The sequence below is a fragment of the Centropristis striata genome, chromosome 1 (assembly GCF_030273125.1).
Source record: "Centropristis striata isolate RG_2023a ecotype Rhode Island chromosome 1, C.striata_1.0, whole genome shotgun sequence".
NCBI lineage: Eukaryota > Metazoa > Chordata > Actinopteri > Perciformes > Serranidae > Centropristis > Centropristis striata.
In genome coordinates, this window is record NC_081517.1 from 25,216,327 (window position 1) to 25,236,078 (window position 19,752).

Below are 19,752 nucleotides of genomic sequence, written 5' to 3' on the forward strand. Positions count from 1 at the left end.
ATCATTAATGACTTTGATCTAGATCTCCTTTTAACTTAATGCTAATATTTCATCATACATTATGCATCAGACCTTTTTGCATGCTTGTGGGGCCCCATGTTGTGCAGAATGGGCCCTTTTTATTTTTTCGCCCCTGCCCTTCTAACAGTTTGAGTCCGCCACTGTATGTCATAAATGATTGATGCTGTTCCACTTCAACAATCCGACTCTTGTCGTCCATTTCTCCGACCCTCTGAGACCCTTGGATGGATGGATGGATGGATGGATGGATGGATGGATGGATTGATTGATTGATTGATTGATTGCTGATCTGGTGCCAAGACGTAATGTTGATGTGAAGTATTTTTAGGCTGCATGAACCCCCCCCCCCTGCATAAAAAAAATTCAGGCACAGGATTTTTTTCTGCTTCAAGCCCTGGGACAGTATGCATGCATGTTGAATAAGAACTGATCTCTGACCGTAGTTCCTGAGCAGAGGTCAACTGGTGAAATATAAACGACACAGGATGAAAGGTCAAATGCTAATATCCGGGACAGTCACCATTATCAAAGACATGCTGCCATCGTTCCGGATCATAGCATACTACCATACAGATGCTAATGAAGTGGTATCAGACTCTGTTTGGGTGGATGCAGAGGACTCCTGCATTGGCTCGGTGAGACTCACAACACTGATGTAGCAGATTTTGAGTGGCCAAACAAGAGACCCACACACAAACTGATGTAATTAATTGTTTTATTTCTTTCTTTTAGTTGAAGTTGGAACCAGCCACCGTCATGTCATCCTATGAACCGCGCAAGATGTTTACTCTGAAGGTCACAGGAGATCCAGGAGCCACAGTGGGACTGGTGGCAGTTGACAAAGGCGTTTCCATCCTTAACAAGAAGCATGGCTTGAACCAAAAAAAGGCAATTTCTTAATTTCATATTTATCTATCTATGTATTTGAAAGGGGTTTCATTTGAGTAGCTAACCCTTTTCACTATAAAATATAGTGAGTATAGATAGTGAGTAGAGATTATAATACAAAAAACACACTGGCACTCATTTACGTAACAACTTTACGGCAGAAAAGTGGATGTACGATCATTTCTACACAAGACTTTTCATTTATCAATTGGACGTGAATGCAGGATATGATCAAATTTGACATCTGGTCTTAACTCCTGTACGCAAGTTTGAGAAAGCATGAAGTCCACATGTCTGGGTCGGAGTATTGTTGTAAGACTATTGACAACAAAGAAGAACAGCCACCATTTTGAGGGGCAGAGATGGAGACCACTTCAAATGCACAAATGAACAAAACTCCATCTTTGGCTTACATGTGATCCCAACACTTTAAAACATTGTTTACCTAATACAACCAAAAAGATACTAAAACTTTAAGTCTGTGCTCTTAAAGAAAAGGGAAAAAAAGTTCCTCTTCTTGGTCGTATTGCCTCTTTCGATGTCAAGGCCTCTAAACCAAATATATATATAATGATAATATAACATATACTGTTTTCAGGCACCACATTTACCAATGCCTGATCATTTTTACGATGTGATTGGCAAGATATGAACGTTTCATGAATCACACATGAACCCTGTCGTAACATTATATCTGTGATCGGATATGTGCTGGTTTCTACATTTAATTGATAAATGAGGGCCAGTGTGTCCAAGTTTGTGAGCCTGTTGATTTGCATAATGTCCAGAATAAGTTTTGCTCAGGTGTGGGACATGGTAGAGACGTACGACACAGGCTGTACACCAGGTGGAGGGAAGGACGGTATCGGTGTGTTCTACGATGCTGGGCTGTTGTTTGAGTCAGACTTGGCTCCAGGGACCCCCTACAGAGAAGGTGACACTACTTTAATCTCCACTCTCGCTCTTTTTCATTCTCCAACTACAAAACATGAATACAACAAAAAGCAATCGTTTCCCTAAACCTTTTTGACACATGTTCCATTGAAAACTACAAAGACAATATATTTAATGTTTTACCTTATCAACGTGGAGTTTTGTAAATATGTGCCTTTCCTGAATGGAGCCAGCAACTCAAAAGATAGGAAGGAGTCAACAAGTGACTGGGAAAACTTCAGACGCTAAAAAAAAAAACATCCAACATCCCACAGGTGAAAAGTTCATGGGAAACAGGTGATAAAAAAAAAAACAGGCTCAGTTGTTCACAGGCAAGGATAGAACATTACTACATGGGCTCTGGAACATCTCAGAAAACCATTGTTGGTAAACACAGTCTTCCGCTGTAAATACAAATACAAATGCAGGTTAAGACTCTATCATGCGTGAAAGTGAAAACAGAAACGCCGCTGACTTCTCCGGGCCTGAGCACATCTGAGGACTGGACTGACGTAAAGGGGGACGAGCTCACATTAGTTTTTGTCATATTCTCTGCGTACAAAGAAGATAGGACCATCCAGATTGTTACCAGCACAAAATCATCTGTGATGGTATACGGGTGTGTTAGTTGTTAAAAGGAAAGATGATGTAACACAGTGGGAAATATGAGCCTGTCCCAACTTTTTTTGTATCATGTTTCAGGCATCAATATCAGAATGAGTATTTTTGTTTTTACAAAAAAAAAAAGTTTATCAGTTTTCACTTAAATTTGTGTCAAAAAGGTGAGCAAATGATTGCACTGTTTGTTTTTGTTTTTACAGTGTCCAAGTTATTTATAGATCAGTGTTATCCCCAGGTTTACCTCTTTGGCCTGGTGGATTTAAAGTTTCTTATACCATTTAATATTATCAGTTACTTTTCCAAATATGTATTTGCCTCATTCAGGTTTTACTGCCTGCAATGTTTTGGTTTGCTCTCACCATGCTCATCTTGGGTTATTTCAAGCAGTGGGCAGCTTTTTTCAGTGAAAATGCTATTAAATCCCACTGCACATTCAAGTAACAGACATTGTGTCGAATTTCCCGAAGGAATTGGTGGAGAGAAATTAAGCATGGCTTTAGTTCATTCAGGTCATAAACCACAGCTGCAGCCTGCTAATTGAATCATTGTTTCTTATTATGTAGTTTATTCTTATTGTTTCTTATTATGCAGTTTTGCTAACAGCTAAACTGTATCACCATATTTAACGCAAGTTTAAGTTTAACTATTTGGATTGCAATTAAGGCAAATATGGCTGAGACAGATTTCCAAAAGAACACTCACTATGGTTTCAACGGTATCATATTAATTATGCCATGCAGAAATTAATTGGTCCAACCTTGTTGGGTTCTGTTAAAGATCTAATCTGTGTTGCGCTTCCAGAATTGAAATGCACAACCACCAGCCGGAGGAAACGAAGCACTCCGATAATGGACATCACAACAAGCTTAGGTAAGAACCACTGCTCTAAGCTACACAGTAACCACATATTTAGTCATCTTTTGTCATACAATTCAGTTTCACCACAGCGCTTGTATGAGACATCTTAGATCACTGACTTTTATGAAAATGAAAGGTCACAGCGCTGCAACTTAAGAAAACACATGCAAACACACAAAACACAAGCAAATTAAGAAAACATTTTCATCAATTTGACAACACATGCGCAGCAATTAAAAATGCGCTGCAAAGACCACAACACAACAGAAGTGTTTCCAGAGGACATAAAAGCATATTTTCCCAAAACAATAGTTGTAGTATTACCAGCTGGGATGGATTATTGGGTGGGTGGATGTTTTTTTACCCTGCACCTTTCCATGGTAACATTATTGATTATTGTTTTAGCATCTATCTTCGGTATTGCACTTTGTAGACAGTCCCTGCGCATTCAAGCCACAGCCGACAGCGCGAGTTACAAAAACATTCTCAAAGTACGCATACTATAAAAAAATATATCACTCAATGTGCTCAATAACTGTAGAATCTCACCATGTCTCAAACCAAGCTTTAAGTACAATTTAAGTGAATCGTGTAAACGAGCCATAGCCTATTCTTGCCTCGTTTCGTTTAATATCACGTTATATACATGAAGATAACATTATCATTATCATTGTGTTTTTGCATGTGTTTTCTTAAGTAGCAGTGCTGTGGGCTCTCACGACCACCGTAGTCTCTTCTCTACAACCCTCTTTCTTTCCAGCAAGTCAATATGAAGACCAACTACAACGTGACTGTTGTTTGGATGGCATAAGAGACACCCCTGTTTCATACACCTGTGAGATTCGTGCAGAGTACATCAGTGATGGTGCAGGCTGCACCGCAGCCTTCGTGCACTGCTGCAAGGAAATGGAAACCATGCGAGCAGAAAGGAAAGAGGAAACCCTCCAACTGGGTCGCAGTAAGAGACGGGGACAAGGGATTGAGGGAAGTGCTGGGTAGCTTTTCGTGGTTGTATTTGGTAAAAAAAATAAATGCAAATGTAACCTTTTCAACAACACTTTAGGTGAAGAAAATGACAGTTACATGGACAGCAATGAAATTGTTTCTCGCACTAACTTTCCTGAAAGTTGGCTGTGGTCAGATATCAAACTGCCTGCTTGCCCTGTGTCAAAACCTATCTGGTGAGTCAACTGAAATATATATACACACATAAATTACACTGAAAATCTTAACTTTTGCCTCTAAAAATATTTTTCTTTCATTCAGTGACACCACATCAATAACAAAAGATGTTCCTTTGCAAGATTCTATCACAACCTGGCAGCTAACTGGCATTAGTCTGTCAAGAACTAGCGGTGAGGATTCAGACTAAAATCTATCTATTTCCTTTGGTCTGTCCCTCACCCAGACATTTTGTTTCCTTTGCTATGTTTCATGCGTTGTTTGTGTGTTTCTTTGTTTTTATTTATTTTTTAAGGCATCTGTGTGGCCGAGCCATTAGAGGTGATTGTCCGGAAGAACTTCTTTATTGATCTCAGACTGCCGTACTCTGCTGTCCGTGGAGAGCAGATAGAGGTTAAAGCCGTCCTCCACAACCACAGCCCTGATCATGTCACCGTAAGTTTGATTCATTAAAGTGTGCCATTAGGCACATAATTCTCATGAATAAATCCAAGGCAAAAGGGCAGAAAATATTAGTTTACTACAAGAGATGGATAAAAGGAGGATTAATGGAACTACTTTCTTCGAGGATATTGTGAATTTTCATACTAGATTTAATTAGGCTACGTTCAGTACAGCAACTTGATTTCCCAATTTAGAGAGCGTTTCTGGGGATTTCCACCGGGCGCTTTACGGCCGCAGAACGGCTCCGCTGTGGTTTTGCTCCGTCTTCTGCCCGGCGTCAATTCATACAGGGCGTGTTACGGCCGCGGAACGGCAGCATAGCGAGCCAACGAGAACACGCGATAATCCTGAACGTATGGTTGACCGCGAGATCCCATGATAAACTGTGTGTATAAAGTAAACAACAACAACAACCAACAGCTTACCTTGCTGCTCTGACGTGGAAGATCTGTTGATTTGACCATCTATCCTTATAAAAAACAATATGTTATGTCATAAATGATTGTATGATGTTCCACTTCAACAATCAGTCTCTTGTCGTCCGTGTCGCCGATCCTCTGAGATCCTTTGATTGATTGATTGCTGATCTGGTGCCCCGGTCATAACATAATGTTGATGTGAAGTAGTTTTAGGCTGCATGAACTGCGTATTGTGTTTTATTTTGAAAGGGGGTGGAAGTGTAGTACATTGATTCTGAGTCGGACTTCCTGTCTGGTGCGATCTGCTCTGTTGAGATTTACTAGGTTAAGCAGCGGCTCGCGGAGAAAATAGAAACGCTTGCGGAGAGCCATGGCTGAGACGTTGCTGAAACGTTCCGCAGCGCGCCCGGTGGAAATGCTCTCATTGATTAGAGTGGCAGCGATCAGCAACGGCGACCGCGGCACAGCTGTTCCGCGGCTGTAACGCGCCCGGTGGAAATCAGGCTTGAGCAGTGAGGCAAACCAGGAAGTGCCTTAAGCTACATTCTACCGAAAATGGGTGGGAACCGAAAAGGGGGTGCTGACGAAGGTTTCAGAAGCATTTGCGTCCATTCATTTAAGTACAAAATGACTTCTCACTTGATTTATTACCTCAGAATTTTTTTTAGGTCAACACTATGGTCTCAATCGCTAGTAAAAAAATCTTCTTCAAAACAGTTTCATCTTAATAGTGCAAATAATGGCCTCATTTATAAGAAAATAGAAGATAAAGAATAGTATGATTTGGGTCAATACCTTTGATTGACAGGTCACTAACAAGGCGCGCCGTCATCAGAACAGAAGCAAAACAATGCGTATCCACGGCACCGTGTCATTAAAGTTAACGTTGTATATTGTTTAAAAAAGGACGTTTACAGGTTTGGTCTCATAACTTTGACGCTTTTACTTTATTTTCATTTAATGACAGTTTATTTGAAAGTTTTTTCATTAAAAATGCCTTGTTCAGCATTTGATTGGACTAATACACACTCCAAGATGTTGCTGTTCATTTCTGAGGTATATAACGTACATTTTGTTTTTGCTAGCCAAAATGAACAACCCAGTTAATGCTACAGTTAATGTTAACATGAATTAGCAGTGACTTCGCTCAGTCAGGTTGAGGTGTAGAGAGGTGTGTAGTTAGTGTCGTCAGATCCCTGTCGCTCCTCCACAGTCCAAATATGGTCTGCTCCCAGTTTCCGAAAACAAGATAATGGCACAAGATGGCGACAAGTATAACGCTGAACTCGATGCCTCAAACAGGCAGTCCACAAACCAATGGGTGATGTCACGGTCACTACGTCCATTATTTATACAGTCCATGGTATTATCGCAACTCATCAGATAATGACAAATAGTATGCAAAATTATCAGAATCTAATTTACTCTATGGGATGTTAATCATCTTTTATCAACTGCACTTACCTCCTTCTGCATCTCTGTCTTGTTTTCAAGGTGCGTGTGGATCTCATTGACATGGCACATGTGTGCAGTTCAGCTTCTAAACGTGGGAGGTTTCGCCAGGAGATTAAAGTTGGTGCCCAAACTATACGACTTGTACCCTTCATCATTATTCCCACGAGGGAGGGGCAACACCGCATTGAGGTCAAAGCGGCTGTAAAAGACTCCGAACTCAGTGATGGAATCATAAGGATGCTGCGGGTTGTGGTAAGAGAAATGGACTCCATTATGGCTTCAGAGCTATGTAATAATAATAATAATAATAATTAGATATTTGCAGGCATCGAAAGGCAGCAGGACAGAAATGTTGAGAAATCCATAGCTTTTTAGGCTCTGGTTTTATTATGACCCCAAGGCAGAGACTGATAGAGGAATATGTATACAAAAACAGTTTATTAGAAAAGAAAAAGAGCAGGCAATGGAGAGGCGGGGAGCTGGCTGGCGCTGGCTGTTCACCCAGTGAGGCACACAGGAATCTGACCATGAGAGGAAAAACACAGGTGAGTAATCATAAAACACACAGAGAGAAAAAAACACGAGAGCACGACCGAACAGGACGGAATTATCTGGCAAAATCTTGACCAGGCTTTTATGGCGAGGTTGATGAGCCGATTAAGAGCAGGCGTGTCTCATCTGCTGCCGAGGGAGAAGCCAACTATGGCCACAGCCTAACATAGGAGCACATAGACTGGGATGGGTACAAGAGGAAGAACTGTGTTAACATTATTTAAAGTTATAAAACATATTTCTGATGAAGGTACAATATGCAGTAATATATAGTAACGATAGACTCTATATTTTAAATATTTTTATTATTTTGTGCTGTTCTGAACTCTGGGCATGATTCCTGATGTTTCTCCTATTGGTTTTTTTTTCTAGCCTGAAGGTGTGCTGATAAAATATCCCCAGATTGTAAGTCTGGATCCTGCAAAAAAAGGTGTCGGTGAGTTGACCTTTTGTCATATCTTTTGTAACATTTCAGCTGCGTCTACATCTTTGTCCTCTTTGAGAGCAGACTGTACACTTCAGTTACTCACTATCTTCTCTTGAGGCAAAAGTGGTATTAAAGACAGGATGGGCCAGGGCTAGCTGGTTACCATGTAGATATCTCTAGGGTTGGGGTTATTGTTAGAGTTAACTAAATAATTACGCAAAGTCTCATGTTGGTTTTCACCAACAAATAATTCAAGTGAAGTATTTGGATAATAATTAACTTCTTAAGAATGCTAAGTTTGCCTTTTGCTAGCTGCTTCCAAAAGTGACAGGAAGACCCAATGTGGTGACACAACACTGTGGCGAAGGACATAAGGCACCACGCTGACAAGCCTAGCGTCGCAGGGCAGATCTTGTTCTGAAATGCAGTCGGATCTATCATAACGCATCTGCCACATCCCCTTTGTTGGGGTTTAGATATGCCTCGGGTTATCAGAGTTATTATAAATTATTATTAATTATATTATATTATGTGCCACCTCGAGATGGGGAACCACTCTGTAAAGCAGGGAAGAAATAACCAGTTTAACTATTTAAACCCATAAAGTTACTAAACTATAAATTGATAACTCTGATTAATAATTAATGAATTAATGAATTCCTCTTCAAAGTTGTATGTCTGTTTAAGAAGCGAATTTGTATTTGTGTAATCTCGTGCCAGGTAAAAAAAAAAATTGGTAAAGCTGAGTTGGATTGCATGCATGACCTTGTGTCTGTGAAAAGCAAGATTAACATCCAACTTCAAGTGGTGTGGCAGAGCCTAATACCAAATAACCTACACCAACACAACAATGATACTTAATAAAAACCAATTAAACCAAATTATTGTTTACAGGTTAAAAACTTGTGCTTAGCGTTTGTGTAAGGGACTGAGCAGAAAGGTGGGGAAAGACACAGGTGGCTTCTTGAACAAAGTCTGAGTCCAAAATCAACAGAACTAAACTAAACTAAGGCAGGGGTTTGACAGAAGATTAGGGTTAGGGTAAGGGTTGAAATCTTAGGATGCTATCTTAATTTACGCCCAGTACATTACCAGTCCATAAATGGGGATTCTGAAGAAAGACACAGAAAAAGGGCTAGAAAGTTGGTTCTTATTGGAGCTCAGCAGTCCTTAGCTGGATGTGGTTGCTAGGTGTGGTTGCAGACTGGTCACTGCTGTCTTCCAGGGTAAGCTACTCTGTTGGCTTCTGTTGCATTTAAAGCAGTTGATAGACCTTCTGTCGAGGTCTCTGGGCTGACTGCTCTTGTAGTAAACTGTGTTTACTAATCAAAATCTTGATGCCCGAATAGGCCATGAGCTGGCCTGTCCAAGCCCTGTCGTCTGGGGCCAGACGCAGAAGAAAGAGACACAGAAAGCCACGGCTGCAGACCCTCTCCTCTGAGTGGAGCAGGGTCTGTCTCTCATTGGAGATGCTGGAGAATAAAAAAGGGGGGTGGATTGCCTGTGCAGCCAGACTGTGGAGAAAAGAGAGTTTGGGATGATAAGTAGGAAACCCCGTGCTGTGTCAGAGGTATAAGGTCATTCAATGCAACTTGATTTATTGGCTGAGTTTGCTCTGCTGGAGAACAAAGGGATTCAGAATGCTGTTCCCTTTACATTCAAACCAGTCCAGTATGTACAAATGAGCAAAGTCCATCTGTGGCATACCTGTGGTACCAACCGTCCTTCATTCAATGTTGATAGTGTTGGTTAGTTTTTACAATGTTTTAAAATAAACATCTGGCCAATTTTTAAAAACCACACTTTCGAATGTATGATTATTTTGTTTATAACTCGTATCTTTTAGATGGTACTCAAGAAGTAATTCTCAACAGTGGAATTCCTGAGAAGCATTGTGTTCCAAACACACCTAGGAGCACACAGATCTCAGTGACAGGTGAGATATGTTATAGCATGGTACAGTGTGTGTCTGTAGTATAACCTTGCATTAGAGTAAATCGTTACCATTGCATGTGTTGATGACATGTGTTCTTTGTTTTTGGTGGCAACTTATGTTTGCAGGTAGAAAGCAGGCAAATGTGTTGAAGAATGAAATTGGTTGGAAATCAATGGACAGTCTGATTAAACAGCCCTCAGGCTGTGGAGAGGAGAATATGATCCACATGACACTACCTGTCATCGCAGCCATATATTTGGACAAAACCAACCAGTGGGAACCTGTGGAAATTGATAAACGTGATGAAGCCCTGCAACACATCAAGACCGGTAGGCTCACACAAATGACCACCGATTCCAGAAATTTTGTTTAAATCCACTGGCTTTGAAGCTTCCTGATTTTGGCAAAAATGGTATCAAATCAGACATTTGGTTGACAGCAGTAGGCCTACAAACCACCACACTCAAGCTGCCTCCCAATGGATACGATCGCTGAATGGCGGTAAAAGATTTGTTTGTTTGTTTTATTTAGGTTACCAGAATCAGCTTGTCTACCGTAAAAATGACGGGTCTTTTGCTGCGTATCCTGATCATCAAAGCAGCAACTGGTGAGGCCTGACCTGTATGAACCTATTCATAAATGATGGCGCATCATCTATTAACCTAAATTCTGAGTATGTGAAGAAGAATGTTTTTCATTTGCAAATAAATAAAACTAAACTATTACACGTTCTCCTCTCCTCTTTCAGGCTGACAGCCTATGTTGCCAAGGTTTTTTCCATGGCCTACAGTCTGGTGGTTGTGCAAGGCAAAGATATCTGTGACGCTGTAAAGTTTTTGATTCTGAAATCACAGCAATCTGATGGAATGTTTAGAGAAGTTAAAGCTGTGTCCCACAGAGATATGATGGTGCGTGCACTGATTTAACGCTAAGCAAAAGACTGTCTCAAAATAAACATTGTCTGTCACCAGCTATCATCTATGAAAACACAGATGTTTAATACTGATGATTTTGTGTGTGCGTGTGTGTGTGTGTGTGTGTGTGTGTGTGTGTGTGTGTAGGGTGATGTTCACGGCGTAGATTCAGATGCTTCCATGACAGCCTTCTGCCTCATTGCCATGCAGGAGTCACGCTCAATATGTGCTGCCACTGTTAATGTGAGTACTTCATCTGCACACAGTTACTCAATTTACTGATCCTAAACCCTAAGGTAGTTTAGACAGCACGGGAGACAAGCTCCTAGGGGCTATTTATTTCTGCAGGGAATGTGGAAAATCATTGTGCCAAGGATCCACAGTGTGGATTTGCCATTAAGAAGAGCCTCATCTGGCACCACTGAAATTTCAGTGAGCATCAATGAAAAACTACCAAGTATACACCTTGCACTAAACCGAATCACCACTGGCATTATTGCATACCCTGCAACAGGTGATACAAAGTGTGAAGTCAAGGAATACTGAACAATAATATCTAAGGCTGGGGAAACACTCTTCAATTCAACTTTGATGATGTGCTAGATCCGAACTCAGCATGTCTCCACACTTGACAAGTCTCTATGATCAGCTCTCAGAACGTTTGCAGTTTCTAACTGAATCTCTGTGTTTTGAGTTTTAATTTCTTTCCCATGTCCCTGTTTGTGCTTTTAAATATTTGCTTTATTTTAAGGTTCTCAATTTTCAGCTGTAACATTATAGGATTTGTGTAATAGCATTTCCTGTTTCTTCTGTCCTGATAAGAGGTTTTAAAGAACAAATAACAGAGCACTTTTAACAGCTTTGTCAGCCACCTACCATACAAGGTTCTTTTTATTGAGAATTGGGGGTTGTGGGCAGTGGATGTTTAGGGGGAGATAGCAGGACAAAAATAAATGGCACATAGAAGTGATTTACATCATCTGAAAGCTGGGAACCTGAAGATTTGATGCAGCACTCGGCACTGTGTGTCAAGTTGTTCTGGTCAAAAATATCTAACAAAAATCTCTTATTTATTTATTTATTTATTAAACCTACTACGGTGTATAAGAATTCATAACATTAATATGTGCCCTTTTGAAGTCCATTTCCATGTTCAACTATGTCCCATAAGTTGTTGCAGCAATTTTTTTGGTTGATACCATTTGTTACACAAATTTGATGCTGAATTATGCAATTTTATTCATTTTGAGAATGGTTCAAAAACCCTCCTATTACATCAATATATCAAGACCTTTGGAACAACATAGAAGAATTCCATGCTGTGATTTGGGTTCAAAAACTTTTGGAAATTTCTGTATTTTCAGCAATTGGATGACAAGCACTTCTGTTCTTCAAACTGCTGAGAAACTCCCTTTTTTGTCAATATACATAGGAAAGCTGCACACCTTCTAAATGCTCCAGGTCTCTAGTTTATGGTTGTAAACTTTCATGAGGCTGTGATTATCCTAGATGTCACAGCAGCTCATTTTATACAGTAAGGTGGAGACTCAAGAAATGCCCTCACTGCAATGAACTGGCTACTACTGATGACTAACATCATCCCACATGAAGAAAACTGGACTCCACAAGAGTTTCAGTTTTTCAGTGATACCCAGTTTATGTTAATCAAAGCCTATTTAGGGACCCCAGTATGCACAAATATTCAATTACAATAGGCGGAAATGCCAAATTTGTACCACATGAGAAAAACTATGTGGGGTTTTTTTGCCTTAAACTGCATGTTATCAGCATGAAGTATGCATGTATTTAAAGACGACTTGTGGAAACCCAGAGAGCATATTTTCATTTAGATAGAATGACATCAGAGGTCACATGACTGCTTTGAAAATCACCATGACACATTAAAAAATAGCCTAACTTTGCTGCATTATTTCCCAACACGATATTCTGACATACTTGGTGCCTATAGATGCCTTAGATCCTCTAGTTTCATGTGATTCTAGTATCTCCAGGCTATTTTTAAGTACAAAAAAAAATCAATATTGAAGGAAGAAGAGACAACAGAGGGACATTTATTGTGAATAATTTATGTCAAATGAATGTTTTTATCCACCGTTTTACAGCCATCCCTTTGACCACAAGTCAGCTAAAGACACACCTTGAAGCAGGTAGCTCTTCAGAACTAGTGAACCAACTACAGTGTCCTCAAGGGGCTCTACCCACCATCACTGGCCGTATTGCACACCAACTCTGAAGGATTGGCCACGTTATCCACTGTCCTGCCTCTTTCTTGCCGAAGCAAAGGAACAGACACCAACAAAAAAAAGGCCCAGACCACATAATAAACCTTTACATTACACCTGTGCCCACATTGTGAGTCTTGGAATGGCCTCTTTGACCACACAAAAACCCACAAGGATCCAGGTGGAGGACAGTCATACTTGCTTATGATGTCTCCTGCCTGGTAATCCCTGCTACTATGTGTCTGTACTCCTGTACTCCCGTGACACTCCTCTCCTTCCTTTGTCTTCTCCTTCCATCCAGAATCTGCAGAACAGTATAGACAGTGCAGTGGCCTACCTGGAGAGGCGTCTACCCAGCCTAATCAAGCCATATGCTGTAGCCATGACATCATATGCCCTGGCCAATGAAAACAAACTGAACCAGGAGATCCTCTTCAAGTCTGCTTCCCCAGGTTTCTTCATACACCGATATTCATATATATTTTCAGAAACCAAGTGTAGATGAAAAGCAGAGTTCAAGTAGAATATCAATGCAGCACAAATTTGGTATTTATAACCCCGATTTTAAAAAACGTTAGGATACTGTGTAAAACCTTAATAAATAAATAAAAATGCATCAAATTCAGAAATAGTTTGAATAAAAATAAATATATTGTCTTTGTACTGTGTTCAATTCAATGTCGGTTTCAAAGGATTTGCAAATCATTACATTCTCTTATTACGTTTTTATCAGATTCCCAACTTTTTTGGAATTGGGTATTGTAGTTCAATAAAAGAAACAAGAGGCTGCCATACAAAAATACCAAATATACTTGTGATGTAATATATAGAACGAGTCTCACCATTACATAGTTTTCATCTGATGTACAAACCTTGGGTCACAGGTACAATATAGTAATTAGTTTGCATTTGTCTGTGATTTCCTTAGATCTGTCCCACTGGCCGACGCCTATGGGACGTGTTTACACGCTGGAAGCCACGGCTTACGCTCTTCTGGCTCTGGTCAAAGCCAAGGTAAGCATGTTTTCTGTATCTAAATGTCATGGGCAGGTCATGCTATAAAATCATTCAGCGCAGTAATCTACTAAATCTGACCTTATCCTGTACTGCAGAACCAGCTCATTTTACAGAGTGAATATCCAATCACAGAGAGAGTAAAGTAATCCATAAAAGAAAATAATTTCTATTTTGGTTAAAAGCAGTGTTTTGCTTGGAGAAGGCAGATTTGGTCTAGCCAAAATAGTAAAAACAGGTGCAGAAATCTAATGTATGTTTTGTAAACAAGGACTAATGAAAAACCATGAATAATAAAAATGAAGCTTTCTTGTTATATAAAAGTTGAAACAAACAGAGATTCTGTTGTGAGAAAATATTATAAAACAATGTATGCATTTAATCCAATAGTGTGTGTGTGTGTGTGTGTGTGTGTGTGTGTGTGTGTGTGTGTGTGTGTTAATAAGACAGAAAGCAGTAATGATTCTTGACTTGTGTTGAGCTAAATGTGTGTGTGAGTTACAAATGAGAGCTGTAACCTGAGATACAGTGAGCAATCACTTTGATGACCAGACTGAAGACAGGAGTAATGTCAGACTAAAGTCAGACTACAGTAAAATTGTGTTGAAAGAATTGTTAGGATGTTTTTGAAGGTTATAATAATTAAAAGTTATTCTTAGGAAAAAGGAACTCTCATCCAGTATTAGTACCAAAACGCAGGAAGTCTTAGTGTCCAAATAAGGTAACTTATATCACTGATAAAAACAAGCAAGCCATCACCTGACTAGCCCCCACGCCAGACCAACAATGAAAATAGTGTAGTATGATCACCTAATCAGCCTACAAGATACTTCATTGTTTACAGCAGGGATGGGCAATTGGAGGCCCGGTGCCGCATACGGCCAGCACCCTCACTTGAAGTGGCCCTCAGTACAACTACATGCATTTGAGCATGAAATCTTAAAAGTGCAGTATAAAAATGCACAAAATTACATCTTGCATTAATGTTGGTCTGCTGTTCTTGCACTGAAAAAAAAAAGAAATCACAGTAAGTGGTTATTTTTTATTTGCTTCAAACCTTTTGTATTCCTATTTATACTGTTAAACATGCATTTGAGCATGAAACATGTTAAGTTACTGCACTGTAAACATTATTAGGGCCTTGGGGCAATCGCACCGAGCACTGGTCCCATACAGCAATAGCTGTAGGTCCCATACAGCAATAGCTGTAGGGACCAGTGCTCGAAAAACTGCCCACAATTTTGCATTGAAATGAATGGGACGGCCGACAAAAAATGAGCGAAAAAGAACAATAATTGGAGATTTTTAAAAGTCTACTTCTCCGGCATAATTTCACCTAGAGAATCCATTTAAACTTTAAACAGTAGACACAAGTCTTGTGTATTAGTGTATTAATTTACGTTTCGATAGGTCATATAGTTTTTTATCAATCCCTGTTCAATGACCATGATCATTTTTGGAGAAATTCTAAGATTATAATGGGTGTGTATTGCACGGAATGTTCGTGTCACAGTGTGTGACATCATCGCCAGAGTGTAGAGGGAGAGAAGAAATTGTCCAAAAATAAATTTGAAAACTGCGCTCCAGGCCGCAAATTTCACTCTACAGAAATAATTTATACATAGAAACGTAGGAAAATTTGTCTTCTCACCCACAATCCTCTGGTAAAGCTGTCAGAGTTATAGTTTGGGCGTAGGACGCACAGATGCGCCACCAACACGCACCAACACCCTCTTTGGGTCCCACATTAAAAACGCAGGGAGATTTCGGAAAAAGGGAGATGTAAAAGTTTTTTTAGATCACTCTAACAAAGCTATTTTTTCATTTTTCTTAAAAAAAACCATATGTAGACATTCAGGAAGAACTCAGGATGCTCAAAGTGAAGTCGGATCAATGATAGGTATTATGGTTTTGCCAAAAATGCTTTCTGTTCGAGGCCAGAAATTCCAGTCCACCTCTGGACCTCTGTTCACCTCTGGTTGCTGTCACTGTCAGGTGTCAGTTAATTCTGTTGATTGCTTTGATCTGATTGCCTTTGATCTTTGATGTGATTACAGTTACAGATACACACGCGCGCACATGCGCGCGCACACACACAGAGGTAACTTTATGTGATTTTAATTACACACACACACACACATACACACACAGGTAATTTATGCGATTTTCGCTACACACACACACACACACACACACACACACATTTTGAGGATAAAGGGCCTCATCATAGTGTACACACACCGGCAGTAGCCCCCGTGGCCCTTTCAAAATTTCCCCAGAGGAAATTTTCTAGTTTAAAATTGCAGTTTCATCATATCTGGTTAAGTGCACGGTCCTATATGTGGCCCTGTGGTAGTGTCGATGAAAAATTGTGGCCCCCTCCAGCATTTAAGTTGCCCATCCCTGGTTTACAGAGATACATATTGGTAAAGGGGGGCCTAAGAATGAGAGAATAAGAATAAGGAAGATTGTATGACATATAGGCTGATGTTTTAACGCTATTTATTCAGTCTCCTGTGGTTGCAACCAGGAACCAGGAGTTTTGATCTCTTGACCTTTGCAAGAATAAAACTCTGAAAGAATCTCTACTTTTGTGCCTCATTTTTTGAGTCTTAGTGTTTGGGGAAGATTTCGGTGCGTGTGTTGTTGGCAAGTTGGGTGGCCCATCTCATCTGGCCTTGGGGCTTTGAAGCTGTCTAATTTACCACTATAATTCCAACAACTGACTTCTGTTAATAAAGGCATTTGAAGAAGCCAGACCTGTTGTCAGATGGTTCAACAAACAGCGGAGAGTGAACGGGGGCTATGGATCAACTCAGGTATTATTATTATTGTTAGTTTGTGCAGCTCTTTTTTTTAGCACTGTTTCACTCGTTTTTCAGGTGTTTTGGGCCCAAATCATTTATCTATAATTTTAATTTTCCTCTCTCTCTCTCTCTTTTTTTTTTCTATACAGGCTACCATAATAGTTTACCAGGCTATAGCAGAGTACTGGGTCAGTGCTAAAGAACCACCGTATGATCTGAATGTGGACATCTTGTTCCAGGGCAGGGCAAGGCCTGATCAGTACTACTTCAACATTAACAATCACTACAAAACCAGGACATCTAAAGTGAGACTCATAGTGGCTCATTAATATCATCATTCCTGATGTTTTCTATACGTTTCTTCTGCTGATCCTTGTGTGTGTTTGTCTTTTTGCATATTTAAATTCCCACAGGGCAATAATATAAACCAGGATGTGAAGGTGACTGCCACTGGCACAGGAGAAGCAACAGTGAAAGTAAGTGCAATAAAAAAAAAAACTTTAGTTCTAGGAATTATCTTCTTCAGATTTTTTATGTGTCCTTTTTAAACTTTAGATGAGAACGAAGACACTGCTTATCCTTGAGTGGACAATAATATTAAGATATTGGCTCATCATAATGCATGATGTTTATGTGACAGATGGTGTCGCTGTATTACGCTCTGCCAAGAGAAACAGAGAGAGATTGTCAGAGGTTTAACTTGTCAGTGCAGCTCCTTCCAGGTAACTGTCTCTTCCTGTTCTGTATCCTGTACTGTACTGTATCCATTTGTCTGTTGTAATCTTAGTTGTTTGTTTGCTTGTATTTTTCTGTTTTGTATTGATGTCTGTCCATCCTTTTTACATTTTTGGCTGACTGCCAACACACCCTACACTCGGATGTGTATGTGACTGTGCTGCTTGAGGCTGCTCGTACGATGTCCTCTTCTACTTTGCCTGTATTCAAACACTTATAATAATATTTATATATTTCATTTATCCTTTATTTATTTTCTCGAGGAATCATTGAGGGCAACCAGTCATTTACAATGATGTCGAGAGAACAGAGAAAACACAAAACAGAATACAGAGAAAACACAAAACAGCACAGACAAAACACATGCAAAAACATTCAAAACAGTTACAGTGAAAGGCAGAGTTATTGGTAATCATAGTTTTAAACTGGCCCATAGTTATAATTGTGTTGAGTTTGAGTGAATGTTGTAAGATGTTCCAGGTAGATGCAGCAGAAACACTGAAAGCAGTTTTTCCAAATTCAGTATTAGTCCGGGGAACATTGAGCAATCGCTAGAGCGTGTTGGATAACTACTATGTGACTAGTTTAATAATGTTCTGAGATATGGTGGCATATTATTTGATCTGTGAGAAGCACAAGTGATGAATGTACATAATGCTTCTAAAAACTTGCCCACTGAGGATTGACCTTAAGCTTTTTTTTTAATTTCATTAAGCATTATTATTATTTGTTTGTATTGGGACGAAAGCAAACTAACTACTAATATCCAAAATATGAACATCATATAGACACTACAATGAGCTATTCCTGTAACACATTACCCACAAAATTGCAAAATCGCTAGTCTTGTTTTAATTAAAAGTGGAAAAGTTTTATGCTCATCTAACGTTTTGTTCCTGCAGAGAAAATGAATGAGGATGAGAAGATATACAGGCTGAGGATAGAGGTTTTGTAAGTAAAATTAAGAAATGTATTAAATTAATTTATTTAATTGTTTAATTAATTATTTCTGTTATGCTTTTTAGGTGTTTGCATTGTTTTTATTTCCCCATGTCTTCGATTTCCTAGTTTCACAATTTACCAGCTTCTTTCTTCACTTCACTTGTCATTCTGAAAAGAAAATTGATTTTTTTTAATCACTATTGCGTTTTTAATTCTATTTTAATACTGTGTATTTGAACATATCTGTAAGTAACAAACTATTTTGTAGCTGGCCTGAAGCTTCTGACTGTATCAACCAATGAGCCTCGTACAGAAAGCGAGATACAAATAATTTTTCTATGATATAATATTTCTTCCTTTTTTTTTTGCTTGTATCCATGATGTGTTCTTATTCTGTTAGTACCTATTGATTTCTGGGATTCTAGGAATTACCAAGATAAGAAAGGAAAACTAAAGCTGAGGACACACTACAAGTTTTCTTGCCAGATTTGACCCACGATTCGGTTGGGCAAACTCTGCACCAGTCTGCACTAGTTGGGGACAGTCGGCATGGCTAGTTGGCACAAAAATCTGTTAGTGTGTTTTAATTTTTTGAGCTGAATCTGGACGCATTCAGGTAGTGTGATATGATTACCGACCCAACTGCAAATATGTGTTGCCAACAGCCAATGAAAAAAAAAGGACACAGGAAATAGCATCAGAAGACGAAGGGAAGTACAGGGTTCATACAGGGAGCTTGAAATCCTTGAAAATGCTTAAATTTAAATGTTGTATTTAAAAAGTGGTTGGATTTTGGATAAAGTGCTTGTAAATGCTTGAAATTCTTACTGTATTTCTCTTGCAATCTGACTATATCCATCTATAGACTATAGATAATCACATGTTCAATGTAAAAAATAACGAGTAGCCTATCTGAAATGAAGACCGTCCCTCCTAAAAGTTTAAAACCATCGCTGTTGGTATGGTTAAGTGAAATCTCCCCCTTTTAGTGTGTAAGTACTCATCTAAAACATGCAATTTACAACAGGTGTTGAAAAATGGTTGAATTTGACCACTGCTAAAGTCTACGAACCCTGGAAGTATCAAAACAACAATTTTATTGTTTAAATTTTATTGGTGGTTTGCAGACAACAAATGCGTTCAGTTGGCTTTATTCGGTTTGACAAATCATTTAGTCTGGGTGGCTCAGTTGTTTAGTGTGACTTTCACTTGTCATACAAAAATAAGCTCAAACCAGTCATGTAGTATCTACTCCAAGTCTTTTCAAAGACTGTGAAAGTTGTGTAATATGTCCCCAGCTTAAGATATTGTTTGAACATCAAGTCAAATCAAATTGTCCTGTTATGGTTGAAAAATAGTTT

At 39.3% G+C, this 19,752-nt stretch overlaps 1 protein-coding gene across 1 annotated transcript in view; it reads left to right on the forward strand.

The window, feature by feature from the left end:
* Positions 1-19,752, forward strand: part of LOC131973658 (complement C3-like) — a 40,998-nt gene that overhangs the window by 14,911 nt on the left and 6,335 nt on the right. The window contains exons 14-35 of the mRNA XM_059335709.1: positions 465-656; positions 754-909; positions 1,714-1,843; positions 3,265-3,333; positions 4,082-4,279; positions 4,385-4,502; positions 4,588-4,676; positions 4,799-4,938; positions 6,861-7,073; positions 7,746-7,809; positions 9,647-9,736; positions 9,862-10,065; positions 10,268-10,343; positions 10,485-10,644; positions 10,798-10,893; positions 13,195-13,345; positions 13,822-13,907; positions 16,649-16,726; positions 16,864-17,019; positions 17,128-17,190; positions 17,355-17,436; positions 18,352-18,400. Of these exons, the coding sequence (XP_059191692.1) occupies positions 465-656; positions 754-909; positions 1,714-1,843; positions 3,265-3,333; positions 4,082-4,279; positions 4,385-4,502; positions 4,588-4,676; positions 4,799-4,938; positions 6,861-7,073; positions 7,746-7,809; positions 9,647-9,736; positions 9,862-10,065; positions 10,268-10,343; positions 10,485-10,644; positions 10,798-10,893; positions 13,195-13,345; positions 13,822-13,907; positions 16,649-16,726; positions 16,864-17,019; positions 17,128-17,190; positions 17,355-17,436; positions 18,352-18,400 (2,660 nt within the window). The remainder of the gene's footprint in view (positions 1-464; positions 657-753; positions 910-1,713; positions 1,844-3,264; positions 3,334-4,081; positions 4,280-4,384; positions 4,503-4,587; positions 4,677-4,798; positions 4,939-6,860; positions 7,074-7,745; positions 7,810-9,646; positions 9,737-9,861; positions 10,066-10,267; positions 10,344-10,484; positions 10,645-10,797; positions 10,894-13,194; positions 13,346-13,821; positions 13,908-16,648; positions 16,727-16,863; positions 17,020-17,127; positions 17,191-17,354; positions 17,437-18,351; positions 18,401-19,752) is intronic.